Source organism: Tursiops truncatus, chromosome 6, assembly GCF_011762595.2.
Source record: "Tursiops truncatus isolate mTurTru1 chromosome 6, mTurTru1.mat.Y, whole genome shotgun sequence".
In the NCBI taxonomy this organism is placed as follows: Eukaryota; Metazoa; Chordata; class Mammalia; order Artiodactyla; family Delphinidae; genus Tursiops; species Tursiops truncatus.
In genome coordinates this window covers 48,132,562-48,158,545 of record NC_047039.1, presented here as the reverse complement: position 1 = coordinate 48,158,545, position 25,984 = coordinate 48,132,562, and the positions used below count along the sequence as shown (strand labels likewise).

The window sequence follows — 25,984 nt, the reverse complement described above, 5'->3', positions numbered from 1 at the left end:
TCCTTCCATTCTCAAGACTATCTCATTTTTTAAGAAAGCCACTGGAGCCAACAGAAGGCTGGCAGGCAAAAGGGACCCTCCCCAACTAAGTCAGCTTCTTGTAAGCAGCCTTCCCAGAAGTCCCACATAACTCTCCCACTTTTATTTCACTAATTACAACTTGGTGACATAGCCAATGAGAATACTAAATAAAATTGGAGTTCTGTTACTGAGAAAAATAGGATAGATGGGTTTTAGGTGACAATTAGTACTCTCTGCTACATGGAATTATGAACAAAAGGCTGAGGAAGTATTGACCATTAAAGTACATAATTCTGGAATCTGAAAAAGGCTTTTTTGAGGAGACACTTAATTTGGAATTTGAAGGATGAATAGGAGTTTGCCAAATAAAGAATTGGGAAAGAGCACTCCAGGCAGAAATAATATCATGTGTAAAGGCACAGAGGAGTCTGGCATTGCACCTGCCAACTAAGCCATTTCTGTATTTCTTTTTATTTTTTCTCTATTGTTAATGATAACTCTTTAAGTGATAGTTTAACTGATTTTTAATGAATAGTTTTTCAAGTTCAACAGGTTGAGACATGTCCACAATGATTTTCCTGATATAACTGCAAATAATTTTCCACTTGGACCAAAATAAGAACATTTTATCTGATGATAAAATATTCCACATCTTAAAAATAATTGAGTTAAAATATTTTGGCATTTTAAAAGGGAATTGATACAGAAAGAAAAAATATCTGTTGTGTCAGGGAGATGTTTGTCTTTTCAATTCTGAAGTTAAACAAAGCCCAGTTAAAACTGACTTGGTTCATATCCTAGGGTCCATAAACCCACACTGGGAACACTAAGTTGGTGGTCTGGCCAAGTTAGCCCTAAAGTATGTCACCTTCTAGTTAGCTATTCCTAATATGACTGTTACTTTGGATCTATGAAGCTGGATTATTCTTTTCTTAAAATGGCTTTGGAACCAAAGGAAATCTTTAGGATTAGAGAGAGATTTTCATGATTATCTCCTTTCTGGCTCCTTTAGCGATATCAGAGTCCATTAAAATTTTTCCAGAGAAAGTTAAATCCTTTGAAAAACTTGAACTTTCTTTAATTTTAGGAGTAAACCTACTCAGGTTTGAGATACCTGAGAGTATGAGTTCCCATGCCCACTGCCCTTCCACACAGCTGAGTATCTCATAAGATTAAGGTCATCTCTCTTCAACACCAAACAAGAACAGTAGAGTCAATGATTCTTTGAATACTGCCTAAGTTAAGATTGCCATATTTTCTCAAAGGATTCAACCCTACTAAGGCAATCAGATGCTTTAGTCTTCTGATATCTTTTTATTGAGATAAAATTGACATTGTATTAGTTTTAGGTGTACAAAATAATGATTTTATATTTGTATATATTGTAAAATGATCACCACAATAAGTCAAGTTAATATCCGTCACCACACATAGTTACAGATCTTTTTTTCTTGTGATGAGAAATTTTAAGATTGACTTTCTTAGCAACTTTCAAATGTACAATGCATATAATAATTAATTATTAATTAATTATATTAATTAATTATAGTCACCATGCTGTACATTACATCACCATGATTTACTTATTTTGTACCTGGAAGTTTGTACCTTTTGACCACTTTCACCCATTTCACCCCCCTCAACCTCCACTTCTGGCAACCACCAATCTGTTCTCTGTATCTATGTGTTGTTTGTTTGTTTTTGGATACCACATATACATGAGGTTGTATGATATTTGTCTTTGTCTGACTTATTTCACTTGGCATAATGCCCTCAAGGTCCGTCCATATTGTTGCAAATAGCAGGATTTTCTTCTTTTTCAGATAGGTAGGTAGGTAGGTAGATAGATAGATAGAGATTATCCATTCATCTGTCAACTGACCCTTAGATTTTTTTCTATGTCTTGACTACTGTAAGTAATGCTGTGATGAAAATAGGGGTGCAGATATCCTTTCAAGATAGTGATTTTGTTTCTTTTGGACAAATACTCAGAAATGAAATTGCTGGTTCATATGATAGTTCTATTTTTAATTTTTTGAGGAACCTTCATACTGTTTTCCATAGGGGCTGCACCAATTTACATTCCCACCAACAGTGTGGGAGGGTTCCCTTTTCACCACAACCTCATGAACACTTGTTATTTGTTGTGTTTTTGATAATAGTCATTCTGACAGGTGTGAGGTGATATCTCATTGTGCTTTTGATATGCAGTTCCCTGATAATTAATGTTGCTGAGCATCTTTTTATGTGTCTGTTGGCCTCTGGATGTCTTCTTTGGAAAAATGTCTGTTCAGGTCCTCTGCCCACTTTTTAATTGGGTTGTTTGGTTTATTTTCTCTTGAGTTGTATGAGTTCTTTATATCAATATATTTTGAATAGTAACCCCTTATCGAATATATGATTTACAAGTATTTCCTCCCACTCAGTCGGTGGTCTTTTCATTTTGTTTCTTTGTCTCCTTTGCTGTACATAAAGATTTTAGTTTGACGTAACCCACCCCCCTTGTTTATTTTTGCTTTTGTTGGCAAATCCAGTCTGATTTTTTTTTTTTTTTTTTTTTTTGCCAGCTTTGGTTTTTGCATACTTTCTAATTAGCTAGTATCTAGGCATGACTAAAAGATGCAGTAAGCCTCACGGCAACACCTCCCTTTCATCTAGTTAAGTCTGACTCCTTATTCAGAATTCAGCTCAAAAGACTCCTCTTCAGGAAAATCTTCTGTGACCCTTCTAAACAGATCTACCCATACTTTAAGCTCACAGAGTACCCCGTATCTGTGTTTTACAGCTTTCATCTAATTATCATTCTGCATGTGTGTGATGATTTGAGTAATATCTGCCTCCACCACTGGACTCTAAGTCCCATGAGGGTGGACCCATATGTACTAGAACTCACCACTGGATTGCTCCTAGAAGAGTGCCTGGCTCATAACAGGACTTCAGTCATGGTTGGATTCAATCACTGCATTTCACACTGTGCTTGGAATATAAGAATGAATGCAGAGTTGCTCAGCTCATGTGTGGGTTCATCTACAGATAAGAATTTTGAAAATAATTTCACTGCAGTTATAGAGAAGGACATCAAAGAAGCCAGCACATGCTGGGCTCTGCATGGACAAAGCTGACATGAATTCTGAAGTGGCCTCACTGTAACTTCTGAACATATTGAGACCGATTGCAGCTTGACCACAGTGAATGCCCAGAGGTGGAACCAACCCCCCTTCACTCTCCACTTAAGATTTGGGCACTGTGTTTTCCTGACATCTTTACATTTTAAAACAAGTACAGCTGCTGAAAGAGTTGTTGTTTTGTTATGTATTTTTAAAGATGCCTGTGTGCTTTTAGGGGAGAGGTACATGTTACCACATTTTTAAAATATAGCACATACATAACACAATAGTAAACAGTTGTATTTTTCATACTTTTGCCTAAACATGTGTTTGCAATTATTAGTTGAAGGTTGCAAAAAATGAAAATCCAGCCTCAGAGAGAGTTCATGTTAACAACCTTTTGAAAGACAGGATGGATTGTGGGGACATTGTGAAGATAAGCCCCTTCAAATGTCACTACACGTCTCATTTTATTTTGTCAAAGACAGTACTTGAAGTAGTTTGAGAGTAGAATAAGTCTTTTGATATTAGATTTCACTAGAACTAAAGAGGTACAACCTGATTTAGTTTGGATTTGCATTTTTTTTTAACTTGAACGTTGGAAAGAAAAGATTAGGAATACAAATGAGTTTGCCCACATAATTGATGAAGGCTTGTGATTTTGTTAAGCCCGATTTGGATGAAGCACAAATGTTTTGTTAGATGTATTTAGAACTCGGCTACTTATTAGCTAAGTGCCCTTGGCAAGCTTCGTGACCTCCATGATTGTCTTGAGAATGAATGAGATGTGTGTCTTGTGCCTGGTACAGGACAGGGCCAGTCAGTAGCAGGCACTCACTGTTGGCTATCTCTGCTGCCCTCTGTGTCAATCCTCTCTTCCACCACACACATGCACGCTAACCTTGTTTTTGTCTGTTGGCTAATTGGGCTGTGCTGCATGGCATGTGGGATCTTATTTCCTGGACCAGGGATGCAACCCATGCCCCCTGCAGGGGAAGCACAGAGTCTTAACCATTGGACCACCAGGGAAGTCCCAGCAAATATTTGTTGAAGTCCTACCATTTTCCAAGCACTGTTCTAGTTGCTTGGAATACATCAATGAATCCAAAATACAAAACCCCACCCTTATGCATCTTACATTCTAAGGAACATATAGAACATAGAGATTATTCATAAAATTTTTCCTGCTACAGTTATCTCACACTTGTATTTTTTGTGATTTGGGTGAAGCATAATTATTGACATTGGGAATTATTTTTGAATTAAGGTTCCATTATGTTAATAGTTCAGGATCTTCCTCCCTCCCTCACCTTCTCCTCCTTCCCCCCTCCCTCCCATCTTTCTTTCTCTTTGTATATTTCCCTATATTTGGACTATGAAAATGTCTTTATCCACGCTACATTTTTTCCTTCTTAGCCTGATTCAAATTCCAGCTTAATTCAGTCCCTGTCATGGAAAGCATGTCTTAGCCTTCTGAAGGATGATAGGAGGATGATTTGGTGCTGATGGAGCTCACCATGGATCCCCCCATATCAGTAGGCACCTGGTTGAATTACACATCTCTCTTTCTTCTTAGATCGTTGGCTGCGATCACCAGCTGGGAAGCACCATCAAGGAAGATAACTGTGGCGTCTGCAACGGAGATGGGTCCACCTGCAGGCTGGTCCGAGGGCAGTATAAATCCCAGCTCTCTGCAACCAAACGTAAGACACTCCAGAGATGGGGCAATTTCTGGGCCTTCTCCCTGGCTTGCAACTAGGGAATAACACCTCCATCAAAATGAAGACAAATCTGAAAATACTGTGGGAAGAGATTTATGTTCCTGTTTTGTGGATTAGTTTGGGTGAGACAAGTCAGGTCACCTGCTGCAACCCCAAGGAAGAAACCTTTGCTTTTGAGGCACATGAGGAGGGAACTAGACTTGGATCTAGATACACTCTGTGTGCAAGCATGAGCTTTGCCGCCCAGTGTGAGGACAAACTGCGTCCCGACCCCTAACTGATACGTAGTCTGGTGGAATAGCAGAGAGAGGGAAGATGAGAACGAATGCTCTCCTACCACGGTGAAATCACGTGGTCTTCGTTTACAAGGTGACCTTTGGTCGGTGCTGATCACAGGTTTCTCCAGAATTAATGTTGGGCAGTGATTACGTGAAGCCATGTATTGACTGTTGTGCCCTAATCTCTCTATAGCAGCTGAATAAATGTGTGCCTGCTATACGTGTACATGCCGGGAACTTTACGTGATCATCTCATTTAATCCTTATAACAACCTTATAGCAAGGTACTGTTTATCCCCATGTTATGAGTGAGATAACTGAGGCTTAGACAGATTATGTGGCTTGCTCAGAGTTATACAACTATGTCAGAGCCAAGACGTCAGCCCAGAGTCTGATTCCAGAGCTTAAGCACTTATTTGTTCCTCTGGACTGTCCCAAACCCCGCGGACTGTTTCCGTGGCGGGATATTTGTAAAGCAGTTACATGGATTAGGCAAGGTACTTCAAATATCTACCCAGCTGGGTTCTGCTAGGGTAGATGGTATATGTTCTCAGGATACCTGACCCAACAACAGAGTCACCCGGGAATCCAGACCATTTTACCATCCACGCTTCTCTGTGACAATCACTGTTCTAGGCGCTGCAGCAAATGCAGATAGAAATAAAACAACCCTTGTAGTCAAGGCCGTGCATTTTTTTAGAATAATTTGACCTTGTTTGGCATAATATCTCAATTTTGCCTTTATCCAGAATGCTCCTATAGGTCCTTAATGAGGACCTCTTTGAACATGTCTACCCTGGCTTGGGAAATGAGAATGAATGTCTTTATTGACTGTGGTATTGTCCTCTTTACTTGTTGACTAGCTGGAGGAAAACACTCAACATATGGGGGATTTATGGCTTTAAATGGACTTGTAGGTCAAGAAGAAAAGACACTGTTTGCTGGAGAACATTCTGAGTAGTCAGGAAAAGGCAGCTCGCCAAATGGATGAAGCTCTGGGGAAGAAGAGGAGGCAGGAAGAAAGACTAGGAACATTTAAACACGTGAAACATCGGAGCTGCTAGCGTAGGGAACTCTCCCCATTCTACCACGCCTGCAGGCAGTAAAAAATGTTATTCTGAAGAAAAGCGAAAAAAAAAAAACCCGAGCAGAGAGAATGATGAAGGGTGAGGTAAGTTAGACATTGATGTAGTACATTCAGGTGAGATTTTTTTTTTTTTTCCTGTGGTTATGCATTGGTAGCTTTCCCTATTAGATGAAAAATTAAACAATTTAGAAGATGAAAACTAGAGGAGGATAGAGGCATAATTCTTCTGTAAATCTCTGAAGTCATGGCAGGATATTTGGGGGAAAAAAAGTTACATTTAAAAGGTCACTATGTGATTTTTTTTCAGTGTAGAATCTATTAAAGCCCTATAATATTTATTTAAAACAATAAAAACGAAAGGTCACTTTTATAGAGCTCTTTAAGGAATACTGAAGAGTCGAGGTCATTCTAATCATTTGTGCCACATAATTGAGTCAGTGTTCATTATCTAGGAATCTAGGGACTTCTGTTAGGCACAAAAAGAGATGACTGGCATTCGTGCAGTGACTGCTGTATGGCAGCTCATTGGGGCGTGTTTTCATGGTGAGATTCCTTCGTTTATTCCCTCTCACGTCCCCTGCCTTGCTGTCCTCATAGAAAAGCCCAAACACTCTGCTCAGATAGATATTCCTCTTACCCTCCTGTTTAAAGGGTGATCTGGGTCCTTTGGGGCCTGAATCACTGGAACAAAGGCGGAGAAGCTCTGAAAGAAGAAACTAAAGCAAACTGAGAGCCATAAGTCAGTCTCTAGGTCTGCAGATAGATACCTCAATGAAAAGTGCTCTATTCAAACCAACAGTGGGTAGATTACATAATACACAACCCGATGATGATCCGTAATGACACAAGGCGATTGATTCATTTACCTTAGCACTGACGATGCCTCATGACAAAATGATTTATATCAGTAAAGCCCAGCATATGCACGCATCTCACCACAATCTATAGCAGATGCTGAACAGGATGCCTCACTTATGTTTTCTCCACCCCCAGAAGAACCTTCCACCCTGCATTTACAGACTGTGAGGTGACCCACAGGCAGGAAAGATTAGGCTGCTCTGCGGGGCCCAGTGTATGAGCCAGGTGAGCAGCTTTCCACCCGTGCAGGCCTGGAGGAGTTCTGCCAGCTCTCTCCCCTGCTCTCCGCCAAAAAGCACTAGAAGCCAGCCACATGCGCTTTGCAAAGTCCTTATATTCATACTCCCCACATTGAACTCATTTTCTTCTGAACTTACGTTCAAGTTTTTCCCTTATGTTATCAAGCCTCGTGGGAACAAAGAAAAAATAGGAGAGTGGAGAAAGACTGTGGTGGAAAGTGCCCGAGGAAAAGGAGAAGTAGGAGAGACATAGCAAATGGGTGCCATTTGCTGGTGAATAAAAAAGGAGCCATCTTTGTATTAAGAGACATTATTATTGCCTAATACAAATGCAGAAAACAGAAATAGAGCTGGACCTAGGCACTCCTGCCCCCTTTTGAAGGAAAGGACTGTCCACTGAGAGCGTTCAGCCTTTCCATTTCTCCTGGTCACTTTGTTCTACTTCCCCAAGACGATGAAGAAAAGAATCAGGTTTAGCTTACATTGACTTACTTTTGATTTTTTAAATGAAAGGCTCATTTTCTCACACATGTTATTGGCTTGTACCATATTATGTATTCTCCAAGTATACTCAGAATATACTTAGACCCAGAGTCAGCCTATATGGTATCAATCTGATGTCTCCAGCTTTGCAAACTTCTCAAATGTAGCTGCATGTATTGAAAATGCCTGGGTATCCAAAAGCTCTCCCTCTCTCTTCCTTGAGTGTCAAGGGCTAAACTAATTTATATCAAGATAAAGTGAAGCTTCTGATACCTAGCTTTCCTTCTCAGACTGTGCTTGTGCTGATTTATAATGGCTATGGGTAAACGTATTCCAGGTTTATCATTCTGGCTCAAAGATTTTGAGGTAAAGGCTGTTGATAATAAAACACATAACATATGAATGTTTTTAAAGAAAGCCCAAAACTCTAAAGAAATTTCCACCTTGCACCTGACCTCAGGCTATATTCACAAGCCACTCGTTCATTTGTTCAACAACAAATATTTCTTGGGTACCTGCTATGTGCTGAGGAACTGTTTTAGGTGCTGGAAACACAGGAAAGAGCAAAACAGACAAAAATCCATTTTTCTTATGGGACTTTCATACTGGTGTTAGGGACAGACAAAAGGACGAAACAAATAAACAAAGTATATATGTGTCATGGGGTGGTAGGAATCATGGGAAAAAGGAAAGGGAGGGAAAAGAACCAGAGATAGAGATGAGCTGCCAGCCAAAGGTGTTGGAGGGGATTGCAATTTTAAATAGGTTACAAAGAAAAGACTCACTGATAAGATGGCATTTGAGCAAGGATCTGAGGGAGATACAGGTAGGGTACCACGCACAAGATAGGGGAAAGAAAATTCCAGGCAGAGAGATAAGCAAGTGCAAAGGTCCTGAGGTAGATGCATGCTTGACATTTTTCTTAAAGTGACTGAAGTAAAGTGAGTTTAAAGAAGACTAGAAGAAGTGATGAAGGTCAGAAGACTGTGAGGTGGGGTGAAGAATGGCACAGATACTGTACGATTTTGTAAGGATTTTGGCTTTTAGTCTGAATGAGGTGAGAAGTCACAGCAGAGGAATGACTTCATTTGATTCATTTTTTAAGAGTATCACTCTATATGCTCTGTTGAGAATAGACTATCGTGAGTGTAACTGTGGAAATAAGAAAAGCAGTCAAGAAGCCAGACCAAGAATGAGGAAGATTTGGACCATGGTAGTGTATCCCATTCTGTGTATAATGCATTTCTTTGAGTCCAAGACATCATTGATTGAAAGATGTGACATTATTTTATGCACCAATAAGAAAAAAAGCCTCCACTGAAATTAAGAAATTATGACACAATGCCTTCTAACCACTCAGGGATTTTACTTGGTAGTTATTAAAAGATCTACTTTAGTTTTTATTTTTTTAACATTGTTATTGGAGTATAATTGCTTTACAATAGTGTGTTAGTTTCTGCTTTATGACAAAGTGAATCAGCTATATGTATACATATATCCCCATATCTCCTCCCTCTTGCATGTCCCTCCCATTCTGCCTATCCCACCCCTCTAAGTAGACACAGAGCACTGAGCTGATCTCCCAATGCTATGGGACTGCTTCCCACTAGCTATCTATTTTACATTTGGTAGTGTATATATGTCCATGCCACTCTCTCACTTCATCCCAGCTTACCCTTCCCCCTCCCCCTGTCCTCAAGTCCATTCTCTGCATCTGCATCTTTATTCCTGTCCTGCCCCTAGGTTCTTCAGAACCTTTTTTTTTTTTAGATTCCATATATATGTGTTAGCATACGGTATTTGTTTCTCTCTTTCTGACTTACTTCACTCTGTATGACAGACTCTAGGTCCATCCACCTCACTACAAATAACTCAATTTGGTGTCTTTTTATGGCTGAGTAATATTCCATTATATATATGTGCCACATCTTCTTTATCCATTCATCTGTCAAGGGACACTTAGGTTGCTTCCATGTCCTGGCTGTTGTAAATAGAGCTGCAATGAACATTGTGGTGCATGACTCTTTTTTAATTATGGCTTTCTCAGGGTATATGCCCAGTAAGTGGTGCTGGGAAAACTGGACATCTATATGTAAAAGAATGAAATTAGAACACTCCCTAACACCATAACAAAAATAAGCTCAAAATGGATTAAAGACCTAAATGTAAGGCCAGACACTATAAAACTCTTAGAGGAAAACACAGGCAGAACACTCTATGACATAAATCACAGCAAGATCCTTTTTGACCCACCTCCTAGAGAAATGGAAATAAAAACAAAAATAAACAAATGAGATCTAGTGAAACTTAAAAGCTTTTGCACAGCAAAGGAAACCATCAACAAGATGAAAAGACAACCCTCAGAATGGGAGAAAATCTTTGCCAACAAAGCAACTGACAAAGGATTAGCCTCCAAAATATACAAGCAGCTCATGCAGCTCAATATCAAAAAAACAAACAACCCAATCCAAAAATGGGCAGAAGACCGAAATAGACATTTCTGCAAAGAAGATATAAGATTGCCAACAAGCACATGAAAGGATGCTCAACATCACTAATCATTAGAGAAATCCAAATGAAAACTGCAGTGAGGTATCACCTCACACCAGTCAGAATGGCTATCATCAAAAAATCTACACACAATAAATGCTGGAAAGAGTGTGGATAAAAGGGAACCCTCTGGCACTCTTGGTGGGAATGTAAATTGATGCACTATGGAGAACAGTATGGAGGTTCCTTAAAAAACTACAAATAGAACTACCATATGACCCAGCAATCCCACTACTGGGCATATACCGTGAGAAAACCATAATTCAAAAAGAGTCATGTACCACAATGTTCATTGCAGCTCTATCTACAATAGCCAGGACATGGAAGCAACTTAAGTGTCCATCGACAGATGAATGGATAAAGAAGATGTGGCACGTATATACAATGGAATATTACTCAGCCATAAAAAGAAACGAAATTGAGTTATTTGTAGTGAGGCGGATGGACCTAGAGTCTGTCATACAGAGTGAAGTAAGTCAGAAAGAGAAAAACAAATACTGTATGCTAACACATATATATGGAATCTTAAAAAAAAAAAAAAAAGGTTCTGAAGAACCTAGGGGCAGGACAGGAATAAAGGTACAGATGCAGAGAATGGACTGGAGGACAGGGGGAGGGGGAAGGGTAAGCTGGGACGAAGTGAGAGAGTGGCATGGACATATATACACTACCAAATGTAAAATAGATAGCTAGTGGGAAGCAGCCACATAGCACAGGGAGATCAGAAGAAAGAGTGGACTAAGCCATGTTTGCATTAGTGATAAATGTGCCCCGCTGCTGAGACAAGACCCTTCTAAGTACTCAGTGTCCCATGAATTATTAAATTTTCCAGCCTAGCTGCTGGATAAAATACTATTCTCAGTCCTATATGTGTGGGTTCTATTTTGTGCGACCCTGTCTGTGTGGTTTTTTTCCTGACCTCATATTGGTTTTTCACATACATGTACTGATGAGTATGTTGGTGCTGCTAGACACCTAAAGGGAATACTCTTAAATCTCCAGAGTTGTCTCTGTGTCCTTCTGTCCTCTCTGGACACAGAGAATAACCTGTCCTTCAAACTCTAGTCACTCTGATCTCTGGACCCTTACCTTTGTCTCCTCAACTCAGGCAATCCGCTGGGCTCTATCCAAGTTCCCACTTTCATGGATGGCCTAGGAGGTCTTTCAAGGCAGAAGACTGAGGCAATATTTGGGTTCATCTCATGTTTCCTGAATCTCAGGAATGACTGTCCTTCTTTGCTTTATATCTATCATCTTAAAAGCCCACCTTTCATATAATTTTTTCTGACTTTTTGATTGTTTCGGGTAGGAGATTAAGCCTAGGCCCTGTCTCTTCATCTTGACAGGAAGCAGAAGTCTTGATATTGGGTTCTTGATTCAAGTTTGCAATTATGTAGATGTAGCCTGCTTTGGGCTCCCACTTTGGGAACGTTGTTAAGCACTTCTTTTCTTTTTTTATTGAAGCATAGTTGATTTACAACATTGTGCCAATCTCTGCTGTACAGCAAAGTGACTCGGTTATACACATATATATATAAAAAACAATGTTACATGCCTCTGATTCCTCCTCTCCCTACAAGTGCCACAACCATTGGATTTCAAGAGATTAAATACTGTGTTGAACTATTGTCTTGGCATCTTCTCCCAAGCTGCTGACACCCATTTTGCAAGTTTGATGTATTGCCTGTTTGGAGGTTGGCACCTCTGCAGGCAAAGAAAACGATGACAGGATTACTACCTCTGCGAGAGAGAATATAAACGCTATTTATTGTGAGACACATTCTGAGTTTATATATGTAAAAACGTGAAAGGTTGTTGCTCTCAAAATCGATGAAATATAGTATGTTGACTCTAGGGACAGTAGGACTTTCTAAGTGATTAGAGGTAAAGGTGAAGTCAAGGGTGATTCCAAGGTTTTTGGCCTAGGAAACTGTAAGGATGAAGTTCCTCAACTGTAGAGGAGGCTGCACCTTCTTTGGCCTGTCCAGTATGCATCCTCCAGTGTGCAAGGCTGATAAACAATGCGGTGGGGGGGTTGAAGAACTCAAATTCTCAATTTCACATTAGTTTATTGGATATATTTTAAGAGTAATAAAGTTGTCATGAAGAGAAAAAATATACCATTCAAACCTCCTCAAGATTGGCAGACTACATTTTTATTGAACTGTAGTTGATTTACAATGTTGTGTTACTTTCTGGTGTACAGCAAACTGATTCAGATATAGATAGATATATACACATAGACATACACACACACATATATTCTTAGTTATATATATACACATATATTTTTTTCAGATTATGTATATAATATATATTTATACATATTATTTTCCATTATGGCTTATTACAGGATATTTAATGTAGTTCCCTGTGCTACACAGTAGGACCTTGTTATTTATAGATTTTATACATAGTACTTTGTATCAGCTAATACCAGACTCCTGATATATCCCTTCCCCACACCCCCTTTCCCCTTTGTAACCATAAGTTTGTTTGCTACGTCTGTGAGTCTGTTTCTGTTTTGTAAATAAGTTCATTTGTATCATATTTTAGATTCCACATATAAGGGTTATCACATGGTATTTGTCTTTCTGTCTGACTTACTTCACTTAGTGTGATAACCTCTCGGTCCATCCATGTTGCTGCAAATGGCATTATTTCCTTATTTTATGGCTGAGTAGTATTCCACTGTGTGTGTGTGTGTGTGTGTGTGTGTGTGTGTATTCCACATCTTCTTTATCCATTCATCTGTCAGTGGACATTTAAGTTGCTTCCATGGGAAAACTATTTTTATATGTACCCAACTGTATTAACAATGGCTGTTTCAGGACTTCCCTGGTGTGGCAGTGGTTAATAATCTGATTGCTAATGCAGGGCACACGGGTTCAAGCCCTGATCCGGGAAGATCCCACATGCCGTGGAGCAACTAAGCACATGTGCCACAACTACTGAGCCTGCACTCTAGAGCCCGTGAGCAACAACTACGGAAGCCCACGCACCTAGAGCCCGTGCTCTGCAACAAGACACGCCACCACAATGAGAAGCCCATGCACCACAACAAAGACCAAAAGCAGCCAAAAATAAATAAATAAATTTATGTTTTTTAAAGGCACTTTCATTTTAAAAATAATAAGATTAAGTATCAGCCTCATAGGCTTAGAGAGAAGAGTCTTTAAAAACATGAACTTACCAACAGATCTAAAAATAAGATAAACTCAAATACAAGAATACAAAATCCTATCTTTTCAAAAATTATTATTGTCATTTTTCTCTGATACAGCAATAAATCACACTAATCCACATATGACATAATTAAAAACAAATGTAAGCAGAAGCAAGAAGAACTACAATCCTGCAGCCTGTGGAACAAAAACCACATTCACAGAAACATAGACAAGATGAAAAGGCAGAGGGCTATGTACCAGACGAAGGAACAAGATAAAACCCCAGAAAAACACCTAAATGAAGTGGAGATAGGCAACCTTCCAGAAAAAGAATTCAGAATAATGATAGTGAAGATGATCCAGGACCTCGGAAAAAGAAAGGAGGCAAAGATCGAGAAGATGCAAGAAATGTTTAACAAAGACCTGGAAATTAAAGAACAAACGAACAGAGATGAACAATACAATAACTGAAATGAAAACTACACTAGAAGGAATCAATAGCAGAGTAACTGAGGCAGAAGAACGGATAAGTGACCTGGAAGACAGAATGGTGGCATTCACTGCTGTGGAACAGAATAAAGAAAAAAGAATGAAAAGAAATGAAGACAGCCTAACAGACCTCTGGGACAACATTAAATGCAACAGCATTCACATTATAAGGGTCCCAGAAGGAGAAGAGAGAGAGAAAGGACCACAGAAAATATTTGAAGAGATTTTAGTCGAAAACTTCTCTAACATGCGAAAGGAAATAGAGCCACCCAAGTCCAGGAAGTGCAGAGAGTCCCATACAGGATAAACCCAAGGAGAAACATGCCGAGACACATAGTAATCAAATAGGCAAAAATTAAAGACAAAGAAAAAATATTAAAAGCAGCAAGGGAAAAACAACAAATAACATGCAAGGGAATTCCCATAAGGTTAACAGCTGATTTCTCAGCAGAAACTCTACAAGCCGGAAGGGAGCGGCATGATATACTTAAAGTGATGAAAGTGAAGAACCTACAACCAAGATTACTCTAACTGGCAGGGATCTCATTCAGATTCGATGGAGAAATCAAAAATTTTACAGACAAGCGAAAGATAAGAGAATTTAGCACCACCAAACCAGCTCTACAACAAATGCTAAGGGAACTTCTCTAAGTGGGAAACACAAGAGAAGAAAAGGACCTACAAAAACAAACCCCAAACAATTAAGAAAATGGTAATAGAAGCATACATATTGATAATTACCCTAAACATGAATGGATTAAATGCTCCAACCAAAAGACACAGGCTTGCTGAATGGTTACAAGAACAAGATGCATATATATGCTGTCTGCGAGAGACCCACTTCAGACCTAGGGACACATTCAGACTGAAAGTGAGGGGATGGTAAAAGATATTCCAAGCAAATGGAAATCAAAAGAAAGCTGGAGTAGCAATACTCATATCAGATAAAATAGACTTTAAAATAAAGAATGTTACAAGAGACAAGGAAGGACACTACATAATGATCAAGGGATCAATCCAAGAAGAAGATATAACACTTATAAATATATATGCACCCAACATAGGAGCACCTCAATGCATAAGGCAACTGCTAACAGCTATAAAAAAGGAAATCAACAGTAACACAATAATAGTGGGGAATTTGAACACCTCACTAACACCAATGGACAGATCACCCAAAATGAAAATAAATAAGGAAACAGAAGCGTTAAATGACGCAATAGACCAGATAGATTTAATTGTTATTTATAGGACATTCCATCCAAAAACAACGGGTTACACGTTCTTCTTACGTACACACAGAACATTCTTCAGGATCACATCTTGGGTCACAAATCAAACCTCAGTAAATTTAAGAAAATTGAAATCATATCAAGCATCTTTCTGACCACAATGCTATGAGATTAGAAATGAATTACAGGGAAAAAAACTTAAAAAACACAAACACATGGAGGCTAAACAATACATTACTAAATAACCAAGAGATCACTGAATAATCAAAGAGGAAATCAAAAAATACATAGAGACAAATGGCAATGAAAACACGACGATCCAAAACCTATGGGATGCAGCAAAAGCAGTTCTAAGAGGGAAATTTATAGCTATTCAAGCCTACCTCAAAAACAAGAAAAATCTGGAATACACAATCTAACCTCACACCTAAAGGAACCAGAGAAAGAAGAACAAACAAAATCCAAAGGTAGCAGAAGGAAAGAAATCGTAAAGATCAGAGAAGAAATAAATGAAATAGAAACAAAGAAAAGAATAGCAAAGATCAATAAAACTAAAAGCTGGTTCTTTGAGAAGATAAATAAAATTGATAAACCATTAGCCAGACTCAGCAAGAAAAAGATAGAGAGAACTCAAATCAATAAAATTAGAAATGAAGTAGGAGAAGTTACAACAGACCGCGCAGAAATACAAAGCATCCTAAGAGACTACTACAAGCAGCTCTATGCCAATACAATGGACAACCTGGAAGAAATGGACAAATTCTTACAAAGGGATAACCTTCCAAGACTGAACGAGGAAGAAATAGAAAATATGAGCAGACAAATCACAAGCAATGAAATTGAAACTGTGATAAAAAAATCTTCCAACAAACAAAAGTCCAGGACCAGATGGCTTCACAGGCGAATTCTATCAAACATTTAGAAAAGCGCTAACACCCATCCTTCTCAAACTCTTCCAGAAAATTGCAAAGGAAGGAACAGTCCCAAGCTCATTCTATGAGGTCACCATCACACTGATACTAAAACCAGACAAAATACTGCAAAAAAAGAAAATTACAGACCAATATCACTGATGAATATAGATGCAAAAATCCTCAACAAAATACTAGCAAACAGAATCCAACAACACATTAAAAGGATCATACACCATGACCAAGTGGGATTTATCCCAGGAATGCAAGGATTCTTCAATATACGCAAATCAATCAGTGTGATGTACCATATTAACAAACTGAAGAATAAAAACCATATGATCATCTCAATAGATGCAGAAAATGCTTTTGACAAATTCAACACCCATTTATGATAAAAACTCTCCAGAAAGTGGGCCTAGAGAAACCTACCTCAACATAATAAAGGCCATATGCGACAAACCCACAGCAAACATCACTCTCAATGGTGAAAAACTGAAAGCATTTCCTCTGAGATCAGGAAGAAGACAAGGATGTCCACTCTCACCACTGTTATTCAACATAGTTTTGGAAGTCCTAGCCACAGCAATCAGAGAAGAAACAGAAATAAAAGGAATACAAATTGGAAAAGAAGAAGTAAAACTGTCACTGTTTGCAGATGACATGATACTATACATAGAAAACTACTAGAGCTAATCAATGATTTTGGTAAAGTTGCAGGATACAAAATTAATGCATAGAAATCTCTTGCATTCCTATACACTAATGTTGAGAAATCTGATAGAGAAATTAAAGAAAGACTCCCGTTTACCATTGCAACAAAAAGAATAAAATACCTAGGAATAAATGTACCTAGGGAGACAAAAGACCTGTATGCAGAAAACTATAAGACACTAATGAAAGAAATTAAAGATGATACCAACAGGTGGAGAGATATACCATGTTCTTGGATTGGAAGAATCAATATTGTGAAAATGACTATACTACCCAAAGCAATCTACAGATTCAATGCAATCCCTATCAAATTACCAATGGCATTTTTTACAGAACTAGAACAAATAATCTTAAAATTTGTATGGAGACACAAAAGATCCCGAATAGCCAAAGCAGTCTTGAGGGAAAAAAATGGAGCTGGAGGAATCAGACTCCCTGACTTCAGACTGTACTATAAAGCTGCAGTAATCAAGACAATATGGTACTGGCACAGAAACAGAAACACAGATCAATGGAACAAGATAGAAAGCCCAGAGATAAACCCACACACACACCTATGGTCAACTAATCTATGACACAGGAGGCAAGGATATACAATGGAGAAAAGACAGTCTCTTCAATAAGTGGTGTTGGGAAAACTGGACAGCTATGTTTAAAAGAATAAAATTAGAACACTCCCTAACACCATACACAAAAGTACACTCAAAATGGATTCGAGACCTAAATGTAAGACCGGACACTGTAAAACTCTTAGAGGAAAACAGGAAGAACACTCTTTGACATAAAACACAGCAAGATCTTTTTTGATCCACCTCCTAGATTAATGGAAATAAAAACAAAACTAAACAAATGGGACCTAATGAAACTTAAAAGCTTTTGCACAGCAAAGGAAACCATAAACAAGACAAAAAGACAACCCTCAGAATGGGAGAAAATATTTGCAAATGAATCAACAGACAAAGGATTAATCTCCAAAATATATAAACAGCTCATGCAGCTCAATATTAAAAAAAAAAAAACCAATCCAAAAATGGGCAGAAGTCCTAAACATACATTTCTCCAAAGAAAATATACAGATGGCCAAGAAGCACATGAAATGCTGCTCAACATCACTAATTATTAGAGAAATGCAAATCAAAACTACAGTGAGGTATCACCTCACACCAGTTAGAATGGGTATCATCAGAAAATCTACAAACAACTAATGCTGGAGAGGGTGTGGAAAAAAGGGAATCCTCTCGCACTGTTGAGGGAATTTAAATTGATGCAGCCACTGTGGAGAACAGTATGGAGGTTCCTTAAAAATCTAAAAATAGCATTACCATATGATCCAGCAATCACACTACTGGGCATATACCCAGAGAAAACCATAATTCAAAAAGGCACATGGGGCTTCCCTGGTGGTGCAGTGGTTGAGAGTCTGCCTGCCGATGCAGGGGACGCGGGTTCGTGCCCCGGTCCGGGAAGATCCCACGTGCCGTGGAGCGGCTGGGCCCGTTAGCCATGGCTGCTGAGCCTGTGCGTCCGGACCCTGTGCTCTGCAACGGGAGAGGCCACAGCAGTGAGAGGACCGTGTACTGCAAAAAAAAAAAAAAAAAAAAAAGGCACCTGCACCCCAGTGTTCATTGCAGCACTCTTTACAATAGCAAGGTCATGGAAGCAAGCTAAATGCCCATTGACAGACAAATGGATAAAGAAGATGTGGTACATATGTACAGTGGAATACTACTCAGCCATATAAAGGAAGGAAATTGAGTCATTTGTTGAGACGTGGATGGATCTAGAATCTGTCATACAGAGTGAAGTAAGTCAGAAAGAGAAAAACAAATATCGTATATTAACACATCTATGTGGAACCTAGAAAAATGGTACAGATGAACCGGTTTGCAGGGCAGAAATTGAGACACATATAGAGACAGATATAGAGAACAAACGTATGGACACCATGGGGGGAAAGGGGCGCGGTGTGGTGGTGGTGGTGTGATGAATTGGGCAATTGGGATTGACATATATACACTGATGTATATAAAATTGATGACTGATAAGAACCTGCTGTATTAAAATACATATATATATTATTCAAGTCAAAAAATCCATTAAAAAAATTAATAGACTGGACTGTATAAAAAATTGAAGAAAAGTAAAATCAAAGAGCATCCCATCCCCTTGTCAAAAAAAACCCACCAAATCTAAAATGTTTATAGAAAGTTGTGGAATATATATACACCTGTAGATTTTTTGAGGAAATCTTTTAGGTACAATCCTTGAGTACAGTGTTCTTGAGAAAGAGCTTTTGTATCCCATATATGTGAAATGGCAGAATTTATGATTCTCATGGAAAGTTTGTCCATTTTACTGAGAAAGGGGTTATCTAATTTCTGAAGCAGGTCTTTCAGAATTGTTGATTAATAACCTTTAAATATATTTTGATGATTGGCATCATGGTTCTGTCAAGAAAGCCAGAATAGATTAGAGCAGATTCATTTGAACATAGTGCAGTGTGCCTTTATTGGAAGGTTACCCAAGGAATGCACAACACGGTGAGAGAGAATGTAGCCACCTGCCTTGCCAGCCATACCAACTAAATTAATCATTGAGAAGGCAGGTGATGAAACCAGCCCTCTCAAACATTCTCCAGTGTCTATTTTTAACCATTTTTTAAATTGACGTATAGTTAATTTACAATGTTGTCTTACTTTCAGGCATACAGCAAAGTGATTCAGTTACACATATACACATATTCTTCTTCAGATTCTTTTCCATTATAAGTTATTACAAGGTATTGAATATAGTTCCCTGTGCTATACAGTAGGTCCTTGTTGTTTATTTTATATATAGTAATGTATATATGTTAATCCCAAACTCCTAATTTATCTATTCCCCACCTCCGACCCCCCTTACCCCCTTTGGTAACCATAAGTTTGTTTTCTATGTCTGTGAGTCTATTTCTGTTTTGTAAATAAGTTCATTTGTATCATTTTTTTTAGATACCACATATAAGTGGTATCACATGATATTTGTCTGACTTACTTCGCTTAATATGATAATCTCTAGTTTCACCCATATTGCTACAAATGGCATTATTTCATTCTTGTTTATGGCTGTGTAATATTCCATTGTATACTGGAATCGTCTTTATCCATTCCTCTGTCGATGGGCATTTAAGTTGTTTCCATGTCTTGGCTACTGTAAATAGTGCTGCAATGAAGATTGGGGTGCATGTATCTTTTTGAATTATGGTTTTCTCCATATATATGCCCAGGAGTGGGATTGCTGGATCATATGGTAGCTCTATTTTTAGTTTTTTAAGGAACCTCCATACTGTTCTCCATAGTGGCTACACTAATTTACATTCCCACCAGCAGTGTAGGAGGGTTCCCTTTTTTCCATACCCTCTCTGTGCACAGTACTGTATTAAATGGCAAGTAGAAGAATCTTCCAACCCATCTCTAATCATTGAGAATTTATCATCAAATGAGCCAATTATTAATAAATCTACAGCTCAAAGACTGGCTTTTTATCAACATGCAGCAAATAAAAATATATATTTTTTCCTCTCTTTCTGTTTGGCAAATGAAGAACACCATATCTTAAAGTATATTCTGAGACGTATCAGCTGGTATGAAAAGATGATACGTAAGAAAGTGTTTCCCTGGGTAAATACATTGGGAACACAGTTAAATAGAGGGAAATGGATTTCTTTGTTTCAGGGATCTTAAGATATTAATTAATGTGCTTTGGAATTTCCATGATTGGGGTATAGTGTGTGGTATTTCCCTGCATATTTTATCTCAGGTCCCTATTTCAGGAACCATCTTGTAGGGCTGATGCTTTGTCTTCTTTGTCGCTGATTATGTGGTACTTAGTGTGAAGCCTGACACTAGAAGACACTCAAAAAATATCTGTGGAATAAAATAATGAATTTGCTGCTTGCCTGATGACCTGCCAGTTGTCTATTAGCCCTTTATAGAACCACAGAAGAATAGGCTGTGACTCTTCCTACGTCTGGTGCCGTGTACTGCTGACTGTTCAGGTTGGCACCAGCCTAAGTTCTCTGTATTTCTCTTTGACTTGGCAAGTGCAGAGGCATCTGCAAATATTCCGTGCTTGCCTGGCCTGCTCTCTCCATTCTACCCTCTTCCCTCAACAACCTTGTAGGTTCCTCCCCATCTTCCTCGGGGAGTATACAAAGGCGACTGTGTCAGCCAAAAGCTTGCGTTAATGCCCCGGCTTGTGGAATGTGAGTCACTTCTCAGCAGAACAAGAGGGAGGCTGCCTGCGCCATGTGGGGGTCAGAAGCCCGCTGCTGAGCACTGCAGAGCCAAACAGAAAGCTTTCCTTCTACTTGCACTTTACTTGACCTGTGGATCAACAAAGACTTTCTATTTCTAGAAATCCCATTGTCTTAACAGCTTTGAATTGCTTTTGTAAACTTAAAAACCCATGTCTTTATACAAGGCATTTAAAGCTCTGTGAGCCCAGTCTGAACATTTGTTGTTCCTTTTCTGTATTCCCCTTACGTATTATGTTCTTCTATGCCACAAACACTTAGCTATCCGAAATTCAACCTTTTCTTTAACAATGCCTGACATTAAAAACAGCTAAAATGTTGTAGTGTGTATAGCATATTCAACATTGTAGAAAACTTGATAAATGTAACCTTTTAGGGAAGGAATTGAGAGCATATGATTCTAATTTCTCATTCAGCTGGCTATGTGCTAGGGGGTCTTGGAGCGTTTAAAAAATAAACGGTGTTTCAGTTCCTATCCTTAAAGAGACTTGGAATAGAGAGATAAAATGATATTTACAAAATACTGTCTTCCATGCTGTACATCTATATATGGTATACATATCTATAGCCATACCTATATCTGTTCACAACAACATTATAAAGTAGGTGTTGCTTTCCCTGTTTTACGGAGAAACTAAGGATCAGAGAAGTTAAGGAACTTTTGAAATTCCTTTATTGAAATTAAGTTCTCCTAAAGACAGGATGTTAAGATTCAGAGAAATTGGCTAGCTTTGGGGATTCCTTTATTTAAATGAAATTCTTCCAGTGATAGGATGGTAATATATAATATTAGAAAGATATGTGTGAAACAGAATTCCACAGAGCTTCTGAATATGCTGGTGAGTTTAAAAATAACTGGCTTTCCCTCGTCTTCTGGAATACCCCCCTGTTCTTTGACCTTGGGTTACTCATTATACTTCTCAGAGGCTTGATTTCTTCATCCTAAAATCGGGATGGTAGCATCCTCTTCGCCCATGTTACAAGTCTGGGGTGAAGGAATAAATAGTATATTTTAGGAGAAGTGAAACTCTTCAGTGCCATGTAAATACAACGTATTATTGTCACAAGTAGAGTTCTAAATAAAAATGCCTGTGATGTGTTTGGGATGTGTGTAATACACCTCTAATTTTTTAACAGATGTAGAATTGAGGACTGCTTCCACTGAATTATGCCTAAGTTTTCAAGTAGGATGAAAATTAAATAATTTTTAAAATAATCTCTAAATCAGTCAATTTTTTTTTTAATTTTCGAAATAAAGAGGGAGTGTCAGGGGAATGTTAATAACCATTTATGGGACATTCACTATATATAGTATCAGATGTAGATAGTGTAAAGCAGGGGCCCCCAACCACTGGGCCGCGGACTGGTACCGGTGCAAGGCCTGTTAGGAACCGGGCCGCACAGCAAGAAGTGAGCTGCAGGTGAACGAGCCAAGCTTCATCTGCCAATCCCCATCGCTCGCGTTACCGCTTAAACCTTTCTCCCCTCCCAGTGCCCGGCCATGGAAAAATTTTCTTCCATGAAACCAGTCCTTGGTGCCCAAAAGGTTCAGGACCACTGGTGTAAAGTATATTAAAGAACTGGAATGCATGATTTCTGGCCTAGAAAGTTTAAAAAATACAAATATATTCTCTTCTCTTTTTTTTTAACATCTTTATTGGAGAATAATTGCTTTAAAATGTTGTGTTAGTTTCTGCTGTATAGCAAAGTGAATCAGCTATACGTATACATATATCCCCATGTCCCCTCCCTCTTGCGTCTCCCTCCCATTCTCACTATCCCACCCCTCTAGGTGGTCAGAAAGCACCAGGCTGCTCTCCCTGTGCTATGTGGCTGCTTCCCACTAGCTATCTATTTTACATTTGGTAGTGTATATATGTCCATGCCACTCTCTCACTTCATCCCAGCTTACCCTTCCCCCTCCCCGTGTCCTCTAGTCCATTCTCTACGTCTGTGGCTTTATTCCTGTCCTGCCCCTAGGTTCTTCCCAACCTTTTTCTTTTTTTTATATTCCATATATATGTGTTAGCATACAGTATTTGTTTCTTTCTGACGTACTTCACTCTGTATGACACACTCTAGGTCCATCCACCTCACTATAAATAACTCAATTTTGTTTCTTTTTATGGCTGAGTAACATTCCATTGTATATATGTGCCACATCTTCTTTATCCATTCATCTGTCGATGAACACTTAGGTTGTTTCCATGTCCTGGCTATTGTAAATAGAGCTGCAGTGAATATTGTGGTATATGACTCTTTTTAAATTATGGTTTTCTCAGGGTATATGCCCAGTAGTGGGATTGCTGGGTCGTATGGTCGTTCTATTTTTAGTTTTTTAAGGAACCTCCATACTGTTCTCCATAGTGGCTGTATCAATTTACATTCCCACCAACAGTGCAAGAAGGTTCCCTTTTCTTCACACCCTCTCCAGGATTTATTGTGTGTAGAGTTTTTGATGATGGCCATTCTGACTGGTGTGAGGTGATACCTCACTGCGGTTTTGATTTGCATTTCTCTAATGATTAGTGATATTGAGCATCCTTTCATGTGTTTGTTGGCAATTTCTATACCTTTGGAGAAATGTCTATTTAGGTCTTCTGCCCATTTTTGGATTGGGTTTTTTTTTTTTTTTTTATATTGAGCTGCATGAGCTGCTTGTATATTTTGGAGATTAATCCTTTGTCAGTTGCTTCATTTGCAAATATTTTCTTCCATTCTGAGGGTTGTCTTTTCATCTTGTTTATGGTTTCCTTTGCTGTGCAAAAGCTTTTAAGTTTCATTAGGTCCCATTTGTTTATTTTTGGGGTTTTTTCCATTTCTCTAGGAGGTGGGTCAGAAAGGGTCTTGCTGTGATTTATGTCATAGAGTGTTCTGCCTGTGTTTTCCTCTAAGAGCTTTATAGTGTCTGGCCTTATATTTAGGTCTTTAATCCATTTTGAGTTTATTTTTTTTGTATGGTGTTAGGGAGTGTTCTAATCTCATTCTTTTACATCTAGCTGTCCAGTTTTCAGAGCACCACAATTGAAGAGCTGCCTTTTATCCATTGTGTATTCTTCCTCCTTTATTAAAGAAAAGGTGACCATATGTGCGTGGGTTTATCTCTGACTTTCTATCCTGTTCCATTGATCTATATTTGTGTTCTTGTTCCAGTACCATACTGTCTTGATTACTATAGCTCTGTAGTATAGTCTGAAGTCCGGGAGCCTGATTCCTCCAGTTCTGTTTTTCTTTCTCAACATTGCTTTGACTCTTTGGGGTCTTTTGTGTTTCCATACAGATTGTGAAATTTTTTGTTCTAGTTCTGTGAAAAATGCCAGTGGTAGTTTGATAGGTATGGCATTGAATCTGTAGATTGCTTTGGGTAGTATAGTCATTTTCATAATGTTAATTCTTCCAATCCAAGGACATGGTATATTTCTCCATCTGTTTGTATCATCTTTCATTTCTTTCATCAGTGTCTTATAGTTTTCTGCATACAGGTCTTTTGTGTCCTTAGGTAGGTTTATTCCTGGGTATTTTATTTTTTTGTTGTAATGGTAAATGGGAATGTTTAATTTCTCTTCCAGATTTTTCGTCATCCGTGTATAGGAATGCAAAAGATTTCTGTGCATTAATTTTGTATTCTGCTACTCTACCAAATTCATTGATTAGCTCTAGTAGTTTTCTGGTAGCATCTTTAGGATTCTCTCTGTATAGTGTCATGTCATCTGCAAACAGTGACAGGTTTACTTCTTTTTTTCTGACTTGTATTCCTTTTATTTCTTTTTCTTCTCTGATTGCTGTGGCTAAAACTTCCAAAACCATGTTGAATAATAGTGCTGAGAGTGGGCACCCTTGTTTTGTTCCTGATCTTAGTGCAAATTGTTTCAGTTTTTCCATTGAGAATGATGTTGGCTGTGGGATTGTCATATATGGCCTTTGTTATGTTGAGGTAAGTTCCCTCTATGCCTTCTTTCTGGAGGATTTTTATCATAAGTTGGTGTTGAATTTTGTCAAAAGCTTTTTCTGCATCTATTGAGATTGTCATGTGGTTTTTATCCTTCAATTTGTTAATATGGTGTATCACATTAATTGATTTGAGTATGTTGAAGAATCCTTGCATTCCTGGGATAAACCCCACTTGATCATGGTGTATGATCCTTTCAATGTGCTATTGGATTCTGTTTGCTAGTATTTTGAGGATTTTTGCATCTATGTTTATCAGTGATATTGGCCTATAGTTTTCCTTTTTTGTGACATCTTTGTCTGGTTTTGGTATTAGGGTAATGGTGGCCTCGTAAAATGAGTTTGAGAGTGTTCCTCCCTCTGCTATATTTTGGAAGAATTTGAGAAGGATAGGTGTTAGCTCTTCTCTAAAAGTTTGATAAAATTTGCCTGTGAAGCCATCTGGTCCTGGGCTTTTGTTTGTTGGAAGATTTTTAATCACAGTTTCAATTTCAGTGCTTGTGATTGGTCTGTTTATATTTCCTATTTCTTCCTGGTTCAGTCTCAGAAGGTTGTGCTTTTCTAAGAATTTACCCATTTCTTCCAGGTTGTCCATTTTATTGGCATAGAATTGCTTGTAGTAATCTCTCATGATCCTTTCTATTTCTGCAGTGTCAGTTGTTACTTCTCCTTTTCCATTTCTAATTCTATGGATTTGAGTCTTCTTTCTTTTTTTCTTGATGGGTCTGGCTAATTGTTTATCAATTTTGTTTATCTTCTCAAAGAACCAGCTTTTAGGGTTTCCCTGGTGGCGCAGTGGTTGAGAGTCCACCTGCCAATGCAGGGGACGTGGGTTTGTGCCCCGGTCCGGGAAGATCCCACGTGCTGTGGAGCAGCTGGGCCCGTGAG

The 25,984-nt window shown here is 38.5% G+C and overlaps 1 protein-coding gene across 2 annotated transcripts in view; it reads left to right on the top strand.

Moving 5' to 3' along the window:
• ADAMTSL1 (ADAMTS like 1) overlaps positions 1 to 25,984 on the top strand; it is a 469,150-nt gene that overhangs the window by 143,480 nt on the left and 299,686 nt on the right. For both annotated transcript variants that reach the window (XM_033858059.2, XM_033858057.2), the window contains exon 5: positions 4,705 to 4,831. In XM_033858059.2, the coding sequence (XP_033713950.1) occupies positions 4,705 to 4,831 (127 nt within the window). The remainder of the gene's footprint in view (positions 1 to 4,704; positions 4,832 to 25,984) is intronic.